The 16,721-nt window shown below is 43.5% G+C and overlaps 1 protein-coding gene across 1 annotated transcript in view; it reads left to right on the top strand.

The window, feature by feature from the left end:
* Positions 1–16,721, top strand: part of DIPK2B (divergent protein kinase domain 2B) — a 258,319-nt gene that overhangs the window by 212,099 nt on the left and 29,499 nt on the right. Inside the window, 1 exon segment of the mRNA XM_056560162.1 lies at positions 473–755. Within this exon segment, the coding sequence (XP_056416137.1) occupies positions 473–755 (283 nt within the window).

Genomic DNA, 16,721 nt, shown 5'->3' with positions numbered 1-16,721 from the left:
GTTCGGCACAGGTGAGGGGGAGGGGAGGGGGGGGGGCGATATTGGTCGGGGGCTGGGTGTCTTCCAACACAGGGTGCCTCCAGTTGTTTCCCCACTACAACTCCCAGCATGCCTGACAGCAAATATATATTAGGGCATGCTGGGAGTTGTAGTGGTGAAACAGCTGGTAGCACCCTGTCAGGAGAACTAAGGGCGGAAGTCGGCCCCCAGCAGGCATCAGTGACGTGGTGCCTGCTGGGGAAGTCTGCCTGGTAGTGAGCACACTAACAGGCAGACAAAATGCCATTTTTAAGATAATAATAAAAAATAAAAAAAGGCAGGGAGGGGGTTAGGGATAGATGGGCAATAGGCAGGGACAGAAAGAAAAAAAAGAGGATGGTGGGAGCTACCCTTTAAATATACACAAACATATTCCATAAGTATGAATAGATTTCAGGTCTGAGAAATAATACTAACCCTCTTTTTGCCCCAGGTTTCAGAACTGGCTTGCTCCACATCTGACGCTTCCTCCTCCTGATCTTCAGAGTTTCTCTGGGAACTATAGTGATGATGGAGAAAGCTGGAGACCTGTTGAGATTTCTCGATTGTCTAGTAAAAGACAACATGACTTGGCCGACCAGAGGATCTGCAAAAAATTCACCAAAAAGAAAACTTGCAGCATTGAAGGAATACTAAGGAGGACAGAGAGGTTTCAGAAGTGGATGGCACCTAAACGTTTAACCCCTGATTTAGTTCAAGTGGGTGCTTGTTTTTCTCTAAAATAAACGGTTGAAATATGAGTCAATGGTAGAGAACAGTGCATACTGAAAAGATTTAAAGACCTCAATAAAAATAATTATTATCCTACCTTTGCTTGGTATTTAGTTCAGTTTCATTCATGAGAATGATGGTTTTGAAGGGCAATGGTAATAGGTGGGAAACTGTCATTACTGACTAAACCATAAATTATTGGGGCGGTCCTTGATGTCTTTTCTTGGATCCACCAGCCTCCAGGGACTGCCTAATGACTCATGAATGAGGCAGCATGAAAGTGATGACCGATTCCCTGGAGACTCCCCAGAATCTCTGGTCAGACTCCCCTTAATCTCCAGAAAGGGACCCCCGGCTCATAGACAGAGCACATGCTGCAGGCTGTAGAATTTTGGTTCCATTTACTTACCGAATGAAAAATCTGCATGGATTTTTATGTAAACCTGGGATAACAAATGTAAAGCTCTCCAGCCGAATATAATAGCTTTGGCTCCAGAAATTATCCCTTGTAAAGCAGTCATTTCATTTTGGCTGATTAAGGCTAGGACTCCACTGAGATTTTTGCCCTGTGATTTTTGTGGCATAAAAATTCCAGAAAAACAGCCACAGTTTTTCACTGCTTTTTTGCGTTTTTGCAGGCTTTTTTCTTGCGTTTTTACCTCTGTGTGGAATGTGCCGTTTTTGGCCCCTTTGGCTTTTTTTTTTACAAAATAGTTGGGTACCAAAAAAAAATTAAGATGCAGTAGGGATGTAAAAATGTATTTAACTAAATGTTTATTTTTTTATAACAACATTTTTCTTAAAATTTTTATAAAGTGTGTGTGTTTAACTTTTAAAAAAAACATTTTTAATGTAGTACTACTACTCCCAGCATGGAACACACTGTTCCATGCTGGGAGTAGTAGTACCTGTACTATAGACATATCGCCCCGGGTGTCAGTCTGACACCCGATTCGATCGTCCATTATATAGCAGAGAAGCGGAGCGGCTCTATACAGCGATCGCACCTCTGCTCTGTACTCTGAGTGATGTTCTATTCATATTTTCCGCCTAGAGCTTTAATTGGCCGGATGGTTGCAGCCAATCACAGCTCTGAGGAAAAGATGAATGAATGAGTGGCCGGCCCGGAGTATAGTGCAGAGCAGGGATGCGAGTGATGTACAGTCGCTCCATCTCTGCTTTAGACAGGACAATCACAGCGGATGTCAGTAGTGACATCCACTGTGATGTGTCCTTAAGCAGGCACTACTACTCCCAACATGGAGCACACTATGCTCCATGCTGGGAGATGTAGTATCTGCATTAATAGACAGATAGCAGCGAGTGTAACTTCTGACACCCGCTGCGATTTGTCTTTTAATGCAGGTACTACAGCTCCCAGCATGGAGCAGAGTGTGCTCCATGTTGGGAGTAGTAGTACTTGTAGTTAAGGAAAGATCACAGCGGGTATCACTCCTGACACCCGCTGTGATCCTCCGGTATAATGTATGGATGCGGCCTGCGCTCTCCTATGGTCCCCTGCACGCCGTATATATACACATGTTCATATTTCCCACAGAGAGCTGTGATTGGCTGGAACCATCTGGCCAATCACAGCTCTGCAGGAAATATGAATATGTGTATATATATATATACGGCAGTGCAGGGGACCATAGAAGAGCGACCGCATCTATACATTATACAAGAGGATCGCAATGAACCCTGGCGATCTGTCAATTAGTACAGGTACTACTCCTCCCATCATGGAACAGTGGGTTCCATGCTGGGAGTAGTAGTACTACCTAAGAATGTAAAAAAAAAAGTGAAAAACACACACACACAATACATTTTTGTTATTGTCGGCTACATTTTTAGTGCTTTACCTGCTCACATAAATTGATCCCTGTTTTAAAATTAATAAACATTTCATAATAAAAAAGAGGGGAGAAATAGTGGAAAAGAGCCGGTACAGTGGAGGCGCTGCTCAAGTGGTGAAATTACTGGTAAACTGAGGAGGTGCAGGATAACGTTTTTTATTTAAAGTATTGGGACAATGCGTTTCGGCATCTGCTGATGCCTTCCTCGGGTCCACTTAACAATTCTAAAATAGTAAAATAAGGTATATCTGTATATCTCAACCTAATTGTATACATATATCTCGATCAAAAACATATGGACGGTGTTAGGTCTGGTACAGAAAATATATATAATATAAAAAGAAAATATATATAGTATAAAAAGAAAAACATTTTTTTTGGAAACAATAAATCCATATTTCTCTATGCATGTCTAAGAACTCGCCAACAGGTATAGAAGGCAAATAAAATACAGATAGACAAATATATAAATACATATAAATGGATCAGCAGTGTCACAATGGATGGTCTATGGGCTGACAGATAAGTAGATAAATACTTGAATAAAATGACATGCATAAGACATAGATGTAAAAAGAATTTTTCCATGTGATAAAAACAATTATAAGTATGGTCCATAGATAGTTGGAATGCAAAAATAGTTGTGCTGTCAGAAAAATTGCTCAATGTATGTACATATACCGATTGTGTGGCTTATGTTGCATACATATATATATTTGGGAGGTTCCAGGGGGTGAAGGGTTAGAAAATTATCTATCAGAATGGTATGAAAAGGACTTACCTCAAACTTCATTGATGTTCAATGTGAGAGAGCTGGGGGAGGGAGGCAGAAGGTAGAGGGTTACGGATAGGGCCGAGCTGGTGATTATATGCAGTGAGGTGGGGAGGAAGAGCATTGCTCGTCTCTAGGAGGGGAACGGGTACCTCAAAGATGATCCTGTCCGGCGTCTGCACCGCTGCTGGTATGTGCAGTGTGCTGGGAGCGCGCGCTTATGTCTGCTGTTACCGGCGCGTCACTTCCGGTGGGTTGCCTCGGCAACCACAGACGCCGGGCTGGAGCCATGTGCTCCTGTCAGCTGATGAGCTGGCAGGAGGATCGCAGTGGTGTAGTGCGGGCCGCTGGGAGTGTCTGCTGTTACAGTGAACAGCGGACACAGGGGCCGATGCGCGGATCGTTGGAGCGATGCACTCCTGTCAGCTGATAAGCTGTAAGGAGGATCGCGGGTGTGCGTTGCGGACCGCTGGCGGTGTCCACTATTATAGCGAGCGGTGGACACAGAGGACCGATATGCAGATCAATGAAGCGATGCGCTCCTGTCAGCTGGTGGGCTGTCAGGAGGATCACAGATGTGTGGTGCGGACTGCTGACAGTGTGGTGTGGGGCATATGTATGGGAAAGGTGTAAGTGACATTGGTGAGGATGGGTGTGTGATGTGACAATGTGCTGGGGACGTTGGGGGGGAAGGGGAGGGAGGGGAGAAGGGGGGATGTATGGAACTGGTGAGGATATCTGAGTATGGAGGGGGGATGGGGATATAAGGGCATGTGTGATGTATGGGTATATGGATGAATCTATATGGATCCATATGGGATTGATCGACTGTGGGTGTAAATGATTTGGTTGGGTTGGCAGAATGGACAAGAGATGCTGATGTGTGATCGTGATATGTTGTTATACTTGTCATATGGTGTTGAGGAAATTCATCTGGCTTTTAATTTAAAGTTCAATGCACTCATTTAGTCCATCTGGCTGGAGGCAGTGCATTTTGTAGATCCAAAATGCCTCTCTTTTGTTCAGTACAGCTGTCCTATTTTCTGTGACGGGTGAAATTTGTTCAATTGGAGTGATCCTGATTAGGTTGAAATCTTTGTTGTGTTTTTCGGCCAGATGGCGGGAAACGCTGTGCTTTTGGAACCCAATGGAACAGTTGTAACGGTGACCGTTGAGCCGTTTCCGCAGAGCTTGAGTGGTCCTCCCTATCTATTGGAGGCCACAGTTGCATTCAATTAGGTAGATGACGAAGGTAGATCCACAGTTGAGATGTGATTTGATGGGGAAGGTGGCGGCAGTGATCCTTGAAGTGAAAGAGGTAGTATTGTGACAAATATTGTTGCAACAGAGACAATTTTTTTTGTCTGCATTTGTATGACCCCATCTTCATTGGAGTTATTGTAGGCTGTGAATTGGTGGCACAATTCTTCCTTAGTCGACTGGGCGCTAAAAGATTCTTCAGTGTTTTAGCTCGTCTGAAAGCGATCCCAGGTGCTGGGGGAATGATTTTTTTCAAAATGGGGTCATGTAAAAGGATGTGCCAATGTTTTTTTAATGTATTTTTGATCCGGTTGTGAGATTGATTGTATGTGGTGATGAAGTTGGTGGAGAATTTTTTGGAGTTTTGTACGGGGCTGTTGGAATTGGATGGGGAATTAGTGCTGGGGTCTTTAGGGGGGGAGAAGGGTGCTCTGTTCGGTGATTAGATTCCGATGATATGCGTCCTTTAGGATCGGGGCTGGGTAGTTTTTCTGTAAAAAACGTTTGTGTAGGATTTTGGATTGGGATTTGTAGTCCTTGATATTCGTACAATTTCTTCTTATCCGGCGGTATTGGCTGAATGGGATGTTGTTGAGCCATCTGTTGTAGTGTGCGCTTTTGTAGTCCTGTGTCCGCTGTTCACTGTAACAGCGGACACTCCCAGCGGCCCGCACTACACCACTGCGATCCTCCTGCCAGCTCATCAGCTGAAAGGAGCACATCGCTCCAGTCCGGTGTCTGTGGTTGCCGAGGCAACCCACCGAAAGTGACGCACCGGTAACAGCAGACATAAGCGCACGCTCCCAGCACACTGCACATACCAGCAGCGGTGCAGATGCCGGACAGGATCATCTTTCAGGTACCCATTCCCCTCCTAGAGACGAGCAATGCTCTGCCTCCCCACCTCACTGCATATAATCACCAGCTCGGCCCTGGCCCTATCCCTCTACCTTCTGCCTCCCTCCCCCAGCTCTCTCACATTGAACATCAATGGAGTTTGAGGTAAGTCCTTTTCATACCATTCTGATAGATAATTTTCTAACCCTTCACCCCCTGGAACCTCCCAAATATATATATGTATGCAACATAAGCCACACAATCGGTATATATACATACATTTAGCAATTTTTCTGACAGCACAACTATTTTTGCATTCCAACTATCTATGGACCATACTTATAATTGTTTTTATCACATGAAAAAATTCTTTTTACCATCTATGTCTTATGCATGTCATTTTATTCAAGTATTTATCTACTTATCTGTCAGCCCATAGACGACACTGCTGTTCCATTTATATGTATTTATTTATTTGTCTATCTGTATTTTATTTGCCTTCTATACCTGTTGGCGAGTTCTTAGACATGCATAGAGAAATATGGATTTATTGTTTCCAAAAAAATGTTTTTCTTTTTATACTATATATATTTTCTTTTTATATTATATATATTTTCTGTACCAGACCTAACACTGTCCATATGTTTTTGATCGAGATATATGTATACAATTAGGTTGAGATATACAGATATACCTTATTTTACTATTTTAGAATTGTTAAATGGACCTGAGGAAGGCATCAGCAGATGCCGAAACGCGTTGTCCCAATACTTTCAATAAAAATCGTTATCCTGCACCGCCTGAGTTTCCCAGTAATTTCACCACATGAGCAGCGCCTCCACTGTACCGGCTCTTTTCAACTATTTCTCCCCACATTGCATATCAGCTCCTTACTTAGGAGTTCGATGCCGGTGGGAGAGCTGCAGCTCATCCAATATTAGGGCTGCACAGGTCCCAGTGCGGCCCATCCAAGGTCGGTATATCACTGTTGGTGTGATGGAGGGTGCACATCAGTGAATACACTTTTCTCAGGGAGCGCCCCCTGCACCTTTTTCCCCCCTCTCGTCTCCTATAATAAAAAAGATAAATTTCATTAGATACAATTTTTTCCATCACTACTGTATCTTTTTTTTTATAAAAAAAAATGATTATAGTACCCTACGAAATTTTAATAAAAAAGGTATCTCCATAATTTTTTGGGATTGCTAAAGTCCAAAAAAAGAATAAAAACCGCCTGCAAAACTGCAAAATTTTAAACCAACATGGCGTTTTTCTTGGCGTTTTTGCTCTCCCATAGACTTCTATGGAAGGAAAACATTTCGATTTCAGGGCAAAAAACGCCAAACTAGGTTTTGTCGGGCGATTTGAAAATCCAGCCTCTGAGCCCGACATTGCTGGAAAACTCCAAAAGGATTAAAAAAAAGCCAAACTGAAAAACGCCAAGTGAATCTGGCATTTTGCAGTTTACTATTGACTTGCAGCTAACATCTGGGCGCAGCGTTTTTTCACTGAAAAAACGCCGTCCGGGAAAATTGGTGTTTTTAATGGCATTTTTGCAAAAAAAATACCTCAGTGGAGTTCAAGCCTAAACCACACTCACATACCGATGCCAATGGTCATGTGTTTAATGGTAATATCCTAGTTTACTCCATATTTTTGTGGTGTTGTCCACGTGGCAGCTGCAGCATGAGAACTTTTGGTTTCCAATTAACAAATTGGAGGATCATTATTTTACATCAATTACTTATTTCATTAATGTTACATGTGTTTCACAATGCATCTTGCAGTGCCCTTCAGAGATGTATTTCAAACGACTCACCGACACACAGGGCAGAACTGGGACCAAAAATAGGCCCAGGCATTTAAGACTAAGCAACACATTTTTTGGACGGAGTCCGACTACTGGGACCCTGACCGATCACCTAATTTCAAGTGGCTTTACAGCTATTGCAAAGCTACAACTCCCATAATGGCTAGAAAGCCTCAAGCATTATGAGAGCTGTAGATTTGCAACAGCTGTAGAGCCACAGATTGGGTTATGGTTTCATCCATCATCACTGCAGAATGAACAAGTGACTACAGCAGTGATGGGACAAACAGACAGAACACACTATGATATCAGTGACCTGAGTTACATCTTCTCTGCTGCCTTTCCTTTTCTTCTTCATCTGGTCCAGGCGCCAGGTCTTCTTCCAGCTACATCTTCTCTGTAGAGTCTGTTTCCCAGACCTCATTGGTTCCTCACTTTGTCAGCAGATTTTCATCCTCTGTATGGTGAAAAGAATTATTATAACACTGCCAAATACTGTGCCCCTGAATATAACCCTGCCACACACTGTGCCCCCTGAATATAACCATGACACACAGTGTACCCGTAATATTAATACTGCCACACACTGTACCCTTAATACGAACACTGCCACACATTGTTTCTTCTCAATTCGGCTGAATCCCACACCTGCATTGTCCTCCTCCAGACCCCTCTGTCCTCTTCCATTTTCCTCCTCCAGACCTCTGTCCTCCTCCTCCAGCCCCCTGTTTCTCCTCTATTCTCTTGCAGACCTTTCTGTCCGCCTCCATCCTCCTCCTCCAGACTTCTCTGTTCCCTTTTTCTCCAGACCCCTCTGTTCTCCTCCATCCTCCAGGCCCCTTTGTCCTTCTCCATCCACCAAACTCCTCTGTCCTCCTCCATCCTCCTCCTCCTCCAGACCCCTCTGTTCTCTGTCCTCCTCCAGTCCCGTGTCTTCCATCACCTTCCTCCTCAAAACCCCTCTGTTTTCCTCCATCCTCCTGCTCCAAACCCCCATCAGACTCCTCTGTCCTCCTCAAGACCCCTTATTCCTCTCCCCTCCTCCTCCTCCAAACCTCTCTTTTCCCTTCTTCTGCAGACCCCTCTGTCTTCCTCCATATTTTAGACCCCTCTGTTCTCCTCCATCCTGCAGACCCCTCTATTCTCCTCCATCCGCCTCCTCCAGACCCTTCTGTTCTACATTGTCCTCCTCAATATCCCTCTGTCCTCCTCTGTCTTCCTTCCCCAGACCCCTCTGTGCTCCTCCATCCTCCTCTTCCAGACTCCTTTGTCCTCCTCCATCCTCCTCCACCAGACCCCTCTGTCCTCCTCTTTCCTCCTTCTCCAGACTCCTCTGTCCTTCTCCATCCTCCTTCTCTAGACCCCTCTGTCCTCCTCCTCCAGACCCCTGTCCTCCTCTATCCTCTTCCTCCAGACCCCTCCTTTCCCTACTCGAGATTCCTCTGTCCTTCTGCACCATCCTCCTTCAGAGCCTCAGAGCCCTTTGCTACCCTCCCCCTGACCCCTAAGTCTTCCTCCCTGCTCCTCTGTTACACCACTCCAACCCAAATGTCTGCAGACTCCTCTGCTCCCCAACCCCTAACTAAGTCCTCTCTAGTATGAATTATGTGTGTATGAAGGATGAATGTATGATGTCTGTATGCCTGCTGGATTTGTGTATGATAGATGTTTGTTTATGTATGATAGTGTATGTATGATAGGTATGTATGATAGGAGTGTGTGTATAATAGTTGAATGTATGTAGGATAGATGTGTGTACGATAGATGTTGTATAATAGATGTATGTATGTATGTAACTTTTGCTAGTCCATACCTGTACCTGCATGTGATTTTTGAAATAAATCTGAAGCTTATTGAACAAAATTTCTGGCTGGATGTCAGGTATTCTCTATGTATGATTGATGCATTGCTTACAGAACTTACAGGTAGGTAGTGTCCCCCAGGTAGGTAGTGGCCCCTAGTTGGTTATGCCCGCAGGTAAGTCATGCCCCCTGTAGGTAAATCCCCCAGATAGCTGTCCCATGTATGAAAAGTCCAATATAAGCTATGTAGGTAGTGGGTAGCCCCCTATTAGGTTGGTAGTTAGTCCCCATAATAGCAAGGCAGGAACATAGTAGATAATCCCCCATGTTAGGCAGGCAGCAGAAGTTCCCCACATAGGTAGGCAACAGAAGTCCCCCACATTAGGAAGGTAGCAGTTCCCCCACATTAGGTAGGCAGCAGAAGTCCCCCACATTAGGTAGGAAGTAGTTCCCCCAAATTAGGTAGGCAGCAGTTCCTCAATATTAGTTAGACAGCAGATGTTCCCCGCATTAGGTAGGCAGCATATGTTCCCCACATTAGGTAAGCAGAAGTTCCCTCACATTAGCTAGGCAGTAGTTCCCCACATCAGCTACTGTAGGCAGCAGTTTCTCACATCCACATTAGTTAGCCAACAGTCCCCTGCTCCCTCCTTCCCCCGGCACACTCACCTCCTGCTGTTGGTCTTCTTCCCTGTCGGCTCCCTCAGGCCTCTTCTTACCTCTTCCTCTGTGATCCAGCATCTGATGATGTCACTTGTGCGCCAAAGCGCAGAGGAAGGTCTGGTCTCTTGTGAGTGATTGACAGGATGAGGAGCCAATGGCTTTTCACCCTGTCAAGCCAGTCACTGAAGGTATGCAGAAGCAGGAGACCGCTGTTTAAACAGTGTAGCTGTTTAAATAGTATAACATTGTAGCTCTTAGGGGTCTACATCATAATGGAATTCTTGGACGAACCACAGATTGAGTACACCCAAAACTTTGCATTGTTTATATCTATGTATAAGTTTAGCATATTGGCATATGATAAATGTGTACTTCAACTTCAGTGTGAAATCAACTCTATTTTTACATTCTACTACTTTAATATTGGTTTTCATGTTAATCCTAATAGTTATTTATACCAATATCTTCAACTTACCTTATTATTAGAAAATGATACCTAAAAAAAAAAAACAACAAAGCAGAAAAAAGGGGAAAAAAAATGTAGAAAGATTAAGCACCAACAACAAACTTGGCACTATTGCTGTGACACTCCTGAGGAGGTCTGCGAAAGTTACCTTGCAAGAAACGTGTTCAAGCTGATGAATCAGCCATCTGTTAGGTATGCATATTAGGGTAGTTATTGTCTGTTATGATTATTTTGGTGAAAATCCTGCATTCACTTTAGTAAATATTTTGATTGCTGGTATTTACATCAGATTTGCCTGGGAATCTTCTAGTAATTACAGAAGGAGCTAATGAGGACATGTGCAAATGGCAATTACCATAACTATGAGAAAAAGGAGCCTGGGCTACATAACATTTCAAGTAACGTTTCCTGAAAAGGCAAAACGTTTGCTTTCTTAGCAATTAGTGTAAGATTCATTTCATGTGATTTGAATATGTCTGAAGTATTTATTTACTGTATATTAGAGTGACACATTTGTTTAAAAATAGTCAACATGCGGTATTAGTAACTATTAACATAGTGGTAGCTGTCAGCAGAAAGTGCTGTGTAAGCAATGTTTTAATTAATCCAGCACACTAATTTAATGCTGTCTGGTTAACCCCTTAAGGACCCAGCCAATTTTCACTGTAGGACCCGACCATTTTTTGCACATCTGACCACTGTCACTTTAAGCATTAATAACTCTTGGATGCTTTTACTTTTAATTCTGATTCCAAGATTGTTTTTTCATGACATATTCTACTTTATGTTAGTGGTAAAATTTTGTCGATACTTGCATAATTTCTTGGTGAAAAATTCCAAAATTTGATGTAAAAATTGAAAATTTTGAATTGTTTTAACTTTGAAGCTCTCTGCTTAAAAGGAAAATGGATATTCCAAATAAATTATATATTGATTCACAAATACAATATGTCTACTTTATGTTTAAAAATACAGAGCACACACCATCCACCTTCACCTGGTCAGCAAACAACTCCTATGGACGCGTTTCGAATGCGTCCATAGGAGTTGTTTGCTGACCAGGTGAAGGTGGATGGTGTGTGCTCTGTATTTTTAAAGAAAAGTGAAATAAAGGATCTACGTTTTAAGGGACTGCTGGACTACCTTTCTTCATTTACCTACAAGTCTCAAGCCTGGCCGGGCTCAAGTCCTTGCAGACCGTGGAGGAGGTGAGCTGAGAGAACTTTATTTCCTACTTTATGTTTGCATCATAAAGTTGACATGTTTTTACTTTTGGAAGACATCAGAGGGCTTCAAAGTATAGCAGCAATTTTCCAATAAAAAAAAAAAATCAAAATCAAAATTTTTCAGGGACCAGTTAAGTTTTGAAGTGGATTTGAAGAGCCTTCTTATTAGACATACCCCATAAATGACCCCATTATAACAACTGCACCCCTCAAAGTATTCAAAATGACATTCAAAAGGTTTGTAACCCATTAGGTGTTTCACAGGAATAGCAGCAAATTGAAGGAGAAAATTCAAAATCTTCATTTTTTACACTGGCATTTTCTTGTAGACCCAGTTTTTGAATTCTTACAAGGGGTAAAAGGAGATAAATCTTCCTAAAATTTGTAACCCAATTTCTCTCAAATAAGGAAATACCTCATATGTGTATGTCAAGTGCTCTGTGGGTGCACTAGAGGGCTCAGAAGGGAAGGAGCGACAGTGGGATTTTGGAGAGAGAGGTTTTTTTAATGGTTTTTGGGGGGCATGTCACATTTAAGAAGCCCCTATGGTGCCAGAACAGCAAAAAAAATAAAAAAATAAAAACACATGGCATACTATTTTGGAAACTACACCCCTCAAGGAACGTAACAAGGGTACAGTGAGCCTTAACTCACTTAGCCTTGACGGGTGTTTCACAACTTTTCATTAAAGTTGGATGTGTAAATTATTTATTTATCTTTTCCTCTAAAAAGCTAGTTTTCCCCACAATTTTACGTTTTTACAAGGGGTAATAGGAAAAAATGACCCCCAAAATTTGTAACCCCATCTCTTGTGAGTATGGAAATACTCCATGTGTGGACGTAAAGTGCTCTGCTGGCGCACTGCAATGATCAGAAGGGAAGGAGTCACATTTGGCTTTTGGAAAGCAAATTTTGCTGAAATGGTTTTTGGGGGGCATGTCACAGTTAGGAAGCCCCTATGGTGCCAGAACAGAAAAAAAAACACATGGCATACTATTTTGGAAACTACACCCCTCAAGGAATGTAACAAGGTAGTCTGAGTATGGAAATACTCCATGTGTAGATGTAAAGTGCTCTGCTGGTGCACTACAATGCTCAGAACAGAAGTCACATTTGGCTTTTGGAAAGCAAATTTTGCTGAAATGGTTTTTGGGGGGCATGTCGCATTTAGGAAGCTCCTGTGGTGCCAGAACAGCAAAAATAAATAAATAAATAAATAAACACATGGCATACTATTTCGGAAACTACACCCCTCAAGGAACGTAACAAGGGGTACAGTGAGCCTTAACACCCCACAGGTGTTTGACTACTTTTCGTTAAAGTTGCATGTGTAAACGATTTTTTTTTCACTAAAATGCTGGTTTTCCCCCAAATTTTACATTTTTACAAGGGGTAATACAAGAAAATGCCCCCAAAAATTTGTAACCCCATCTTTTCTGAGTATGGAAATACTCCACGTGTGGACGTCAAGTGCTCTGCTGGCGCACTACGATGCTCAGAAGAGAAGGAGTCACATTTGGCTTTTGGAAAGCAAATTTTGCTGAAATGGTTTTTGGGGGGCATGTCACAGTTAGGAAGCCCCTATGGTGCCAGAACAGCAAAAAAAAAAAAAAAAAACACCCCACATGGCATACTATTTTGAAAACTACACCCCTCAAGGCAAGTAACAAGGGGTACAGTGAGCATTAACACCCCACAGGTGTTTGATAAATGTTCATTAAGTGGGATGTGAAAAGGAAACATTTGATTTTTTTTTACTCTAAAATGCAGGGTTACCCCAAATTTTTCATTTTCACAAGTGGTAACAGGAGAAAATGTCACCATAAATTTGTAAATACATTTCTTTGGAAGACATACCTCATATCTGGGCATAAACAGCTCTGAGGGTGCACACCGGTCACGGAAGAGCTGGAGCGCAGTCGAGGGCTACATAGCTGCATCTACACAGCTGCCTATGGAGCCGCCAGAACAGTGGGACTACCCCTCAAGGAGCGTTACATGGGGTAAATTACTAAAATGGGGTACACTAAGTTACTAAAGTGGGGTACAGTGGGATGTAAAATCATAAAAAAAAAAGCTTTTGTTCCCAGAATAATGACCCAGAACACAGCCAAAACTAAAAAATATGCTCACCCCAAACCCTATGCTCTGAATCATCATGCTGGGAATGTGATGTGTGTTGCCGTCCCTAACCTGTTACCTCAAATGCGCACCCCGCTCAGGTGGAGAGAGAGCGCTGTGCATTTGAGGCAACAAAAAAAGTCCCCGATGATCGTAACTCAGTGACCTATGACCCATTTTTGGAAAAAATACCCCCAGAGGTCTTATCAGGTTTTTTTTTTTTATAAAAGAGTTTTTTGGGCAATTTAGTAGTTTTATGGGGTTAACATTTGGAATGTACTCTGGACTTGGTATATTGGGGTCAAATTATGGGAAATTTAAATGAAAAGGAAAAATTTAGTACTTCATGTGAGTGTAATACTCCCTGAAGCAGTTTTTAATGCAGAGCCCCTTTTTTTCTGGGATCGTCCCTTCTTTCCAGTGTGGGCGACTTCTCCTGGAAAGTGTTGGCCGGGGATGATCCTGGCACCTATAACTTCAGCTCCTTGGGAACTCTGGCCTGCTCTTTCCCGGTCGCCAAAGATCAGGACCTTTAGGACTTCTTCTTGGAACTTAAGGTATGTCCCTGTGTTGTACATGGCAACCTGTACCAAGTAGACCGCAATTTTTTGTACCATACCCATGTTTTGTATGGCTGTATGTCTTGAGGACTTGATCAGAGAGATCAACTCCCCCCATATACCAATTGTAGTCCAGAATACAATCAGGCTTGAGGACCGGTGTTGTGGTACCTCTCACAGGGACAGGTGAGCTGCCGTTACCATGAATTGTGGTCAGCAAAAGCACATCCCTCTTATCCTTATACCTGACCAGCAACAGGTTTTCAAGGGTAAGAGCATGGGACTCACCCTTGGGCATAGGTGTCTGGAACAAATTTAGAGGGAGGCCTCTCTGGTTCTTCCGCATGGTCCCACAAGTGGACGTGGATCTGGCGGCAAGGGATGTGAAGGGAGGGATGCTGATATAAAAATTGTCCACGTACACATGGTAACCCTTATCCAGCAATGGATAGGGTGTGTGTGTGGGAGGGGGGGGGGAGAATGTAGTGTGTGTGCTTGGTGTTAACTGTATATATATAACGGTGTGTGATTATAAATCACACACCGTTATATGGTGAGAGAATGCTGCAGCCCAAAAAAAATGGGGCCAAATGCAGTACCCTGAACCCCTAATAGGGCCCAGGTCATGCTGAAAAAAACTGTGGAGGACCCCTGAGGACCTATTAGGGGGTCGGGAATTTTTTTTTTTTTACAGTCCTACCTGTCCCTTTACTGTATTCTTGTATTCTTTCCCTGCTCTAAGGAGGTGTCTTCCGCCCTGAGGGGCTCCGATCTCGGCAGAGGGGAGGTCCCTGGCTCCTTCTTGCAGCTCTGCCCACTGACTGAACTCGGTAAGCTGGCAGAGCTGCAAAAAGAGGTCATTAACCCCTCCACTGCCGGCTGTTAGTGGACTGCCAATAGCAGCGCTCTTGGAGGGGTGATGAAATCGCCACCTCCCCATAGATACAGTAGGTGATTGGGGGTGTATCCTACACCCCCAACCACCATGTATCTCCGGGTCATTGGGTCACACGTGACCTGTATGACCCTGATTGCCACAGATCGCCAGCATGGGGGGGATCTCATGACCCCTCTGGGCATTTGCGCAGGGTGCCTGCTGAACAATATCAACAGTCCCCCCGGTCCGGTTTCGCCCCTGCGGGGACCGAAATTCCCACGGCCATACAGGTACGCCCTGGGTCCTTAAGTACCAGGGCCACAAAGTGTACCTGCATGCCCTGGGTCCTTAACTGGTTAATAATACCTATTTTCATATCCTATTTCATATCCTGTTTGTTCAATCAGAAATAACAGAGAGTCAGGCTGCATTCACATTACATTTGCAACCTACAGCTGCCGGATCCGGCTAGGGGAGGGGAAAACCAGGCGCCGTACCCCAGCCGGAACGGCACCGAAATCCATTTACTTTAATGAGCTGAACAGAGTCAAACGGTGACTCCGGTCGGCTCATTTTTGCCCCGTATCCGGTTTTCTGACCGGACGTAAAACCGTAGTTTACGGAATCAAGTATGAATGTGGGAGGTTCTATATAGGCATTATTATGTGCCCTGTTCACACTCTGTTCTGGAGCACATACATCCCATAGAAACACAAAAAGGTTCTCCACGACTGATAAATCATGTTAGGGAAATGCATTCAGGTAATGCAGCTGCATTAAAATTCTTTGATATAGAACGCATACACTTAGAAGCTGGAGGTAATAAGAGAAAACTCCTCCGCCAGAGAGAAGCAAAATGGATCCTGCAAACAAAAGCACAGGGATCGGCAGGACTCAATGACAAGATTTACTTCAGCGTATTTGTCTAGAAACCGCAAGCATTATATGACATTGCACATTTTGTATGTTTTTAACTTTTTTAATTCACTTTGCACTGTTAAGGGTGAAACATACACCTGCCCTTGTCACTGCCAGGTATTTATACTGGTACTGATGTGGTACAGGGAGTGGTCAGAAGAAGCACTTGTACGTGCGAAATAGCAATAACTAGGGATGAGCGATTCGAATCTGACGAATCCGAATTTGTTACGAATTTCAGGAATAATTCGATTCGCAACAAATGCGAATATCGTCACAATTTGATCACACGAATTGCTTCATTAAACTCCATTTAGTGTGGTCCAGGCTCCAGGGCATCTAAAATGGCAGATCCACATGTAAAGACATGGGGCAAGGAATCCTGGGAAGGCGGGATGACCCTAAATCACATGCAGCATAAAGCCTTTCAGCAACCAGCCACCCCTGTAATGTCACAACCCTTTATAAAGGACAGCCATCTTGCAGCCAATCACTTCAGGAGAGAGAAAGAGAGAGAAAGAGAGAAAGAGAGAGAGAGAGAGAGAGAGAGAGAGAGAGAGAGAGAGAGAGAGAGAGAGAGAGAGAGAGAGAGAAGAGAGAGAGAAAGAGAGAGAAAGAGAGAGAGAAAGAGAGAGAGAAAGAGAAAGAGAGAGAGAGAGAGACAGCAGTGGGTGTTGCACAGAAAAGCATTTTTACAGCAGCGACTGACCTCCCAGTCACATCAGTGTTCTATTGCAGAGAGTGACAAACAGCAGTGTGCTGCACGGAAGAGCTTTTTTACAGCAGCGATTCACCTCAAGCCC

This window comes from Hyla sarda, chromosome 2 (assembly GCF_029499605.1).
Source record: "Hyla sarda isolate aHylSar1 chromosome 2, aHylSar1.hap1, whole genome shotgun sequence".
NCBI lineage: Eukaryota > Metazoa > Chordata > Amphibia > Anura > Hylidae > Hyla > Hyla sarda.
Note: the sequence above shows the minus strand (reverse complement) of the source record. Positions and strands in the feature narration are given on the sequence as shown.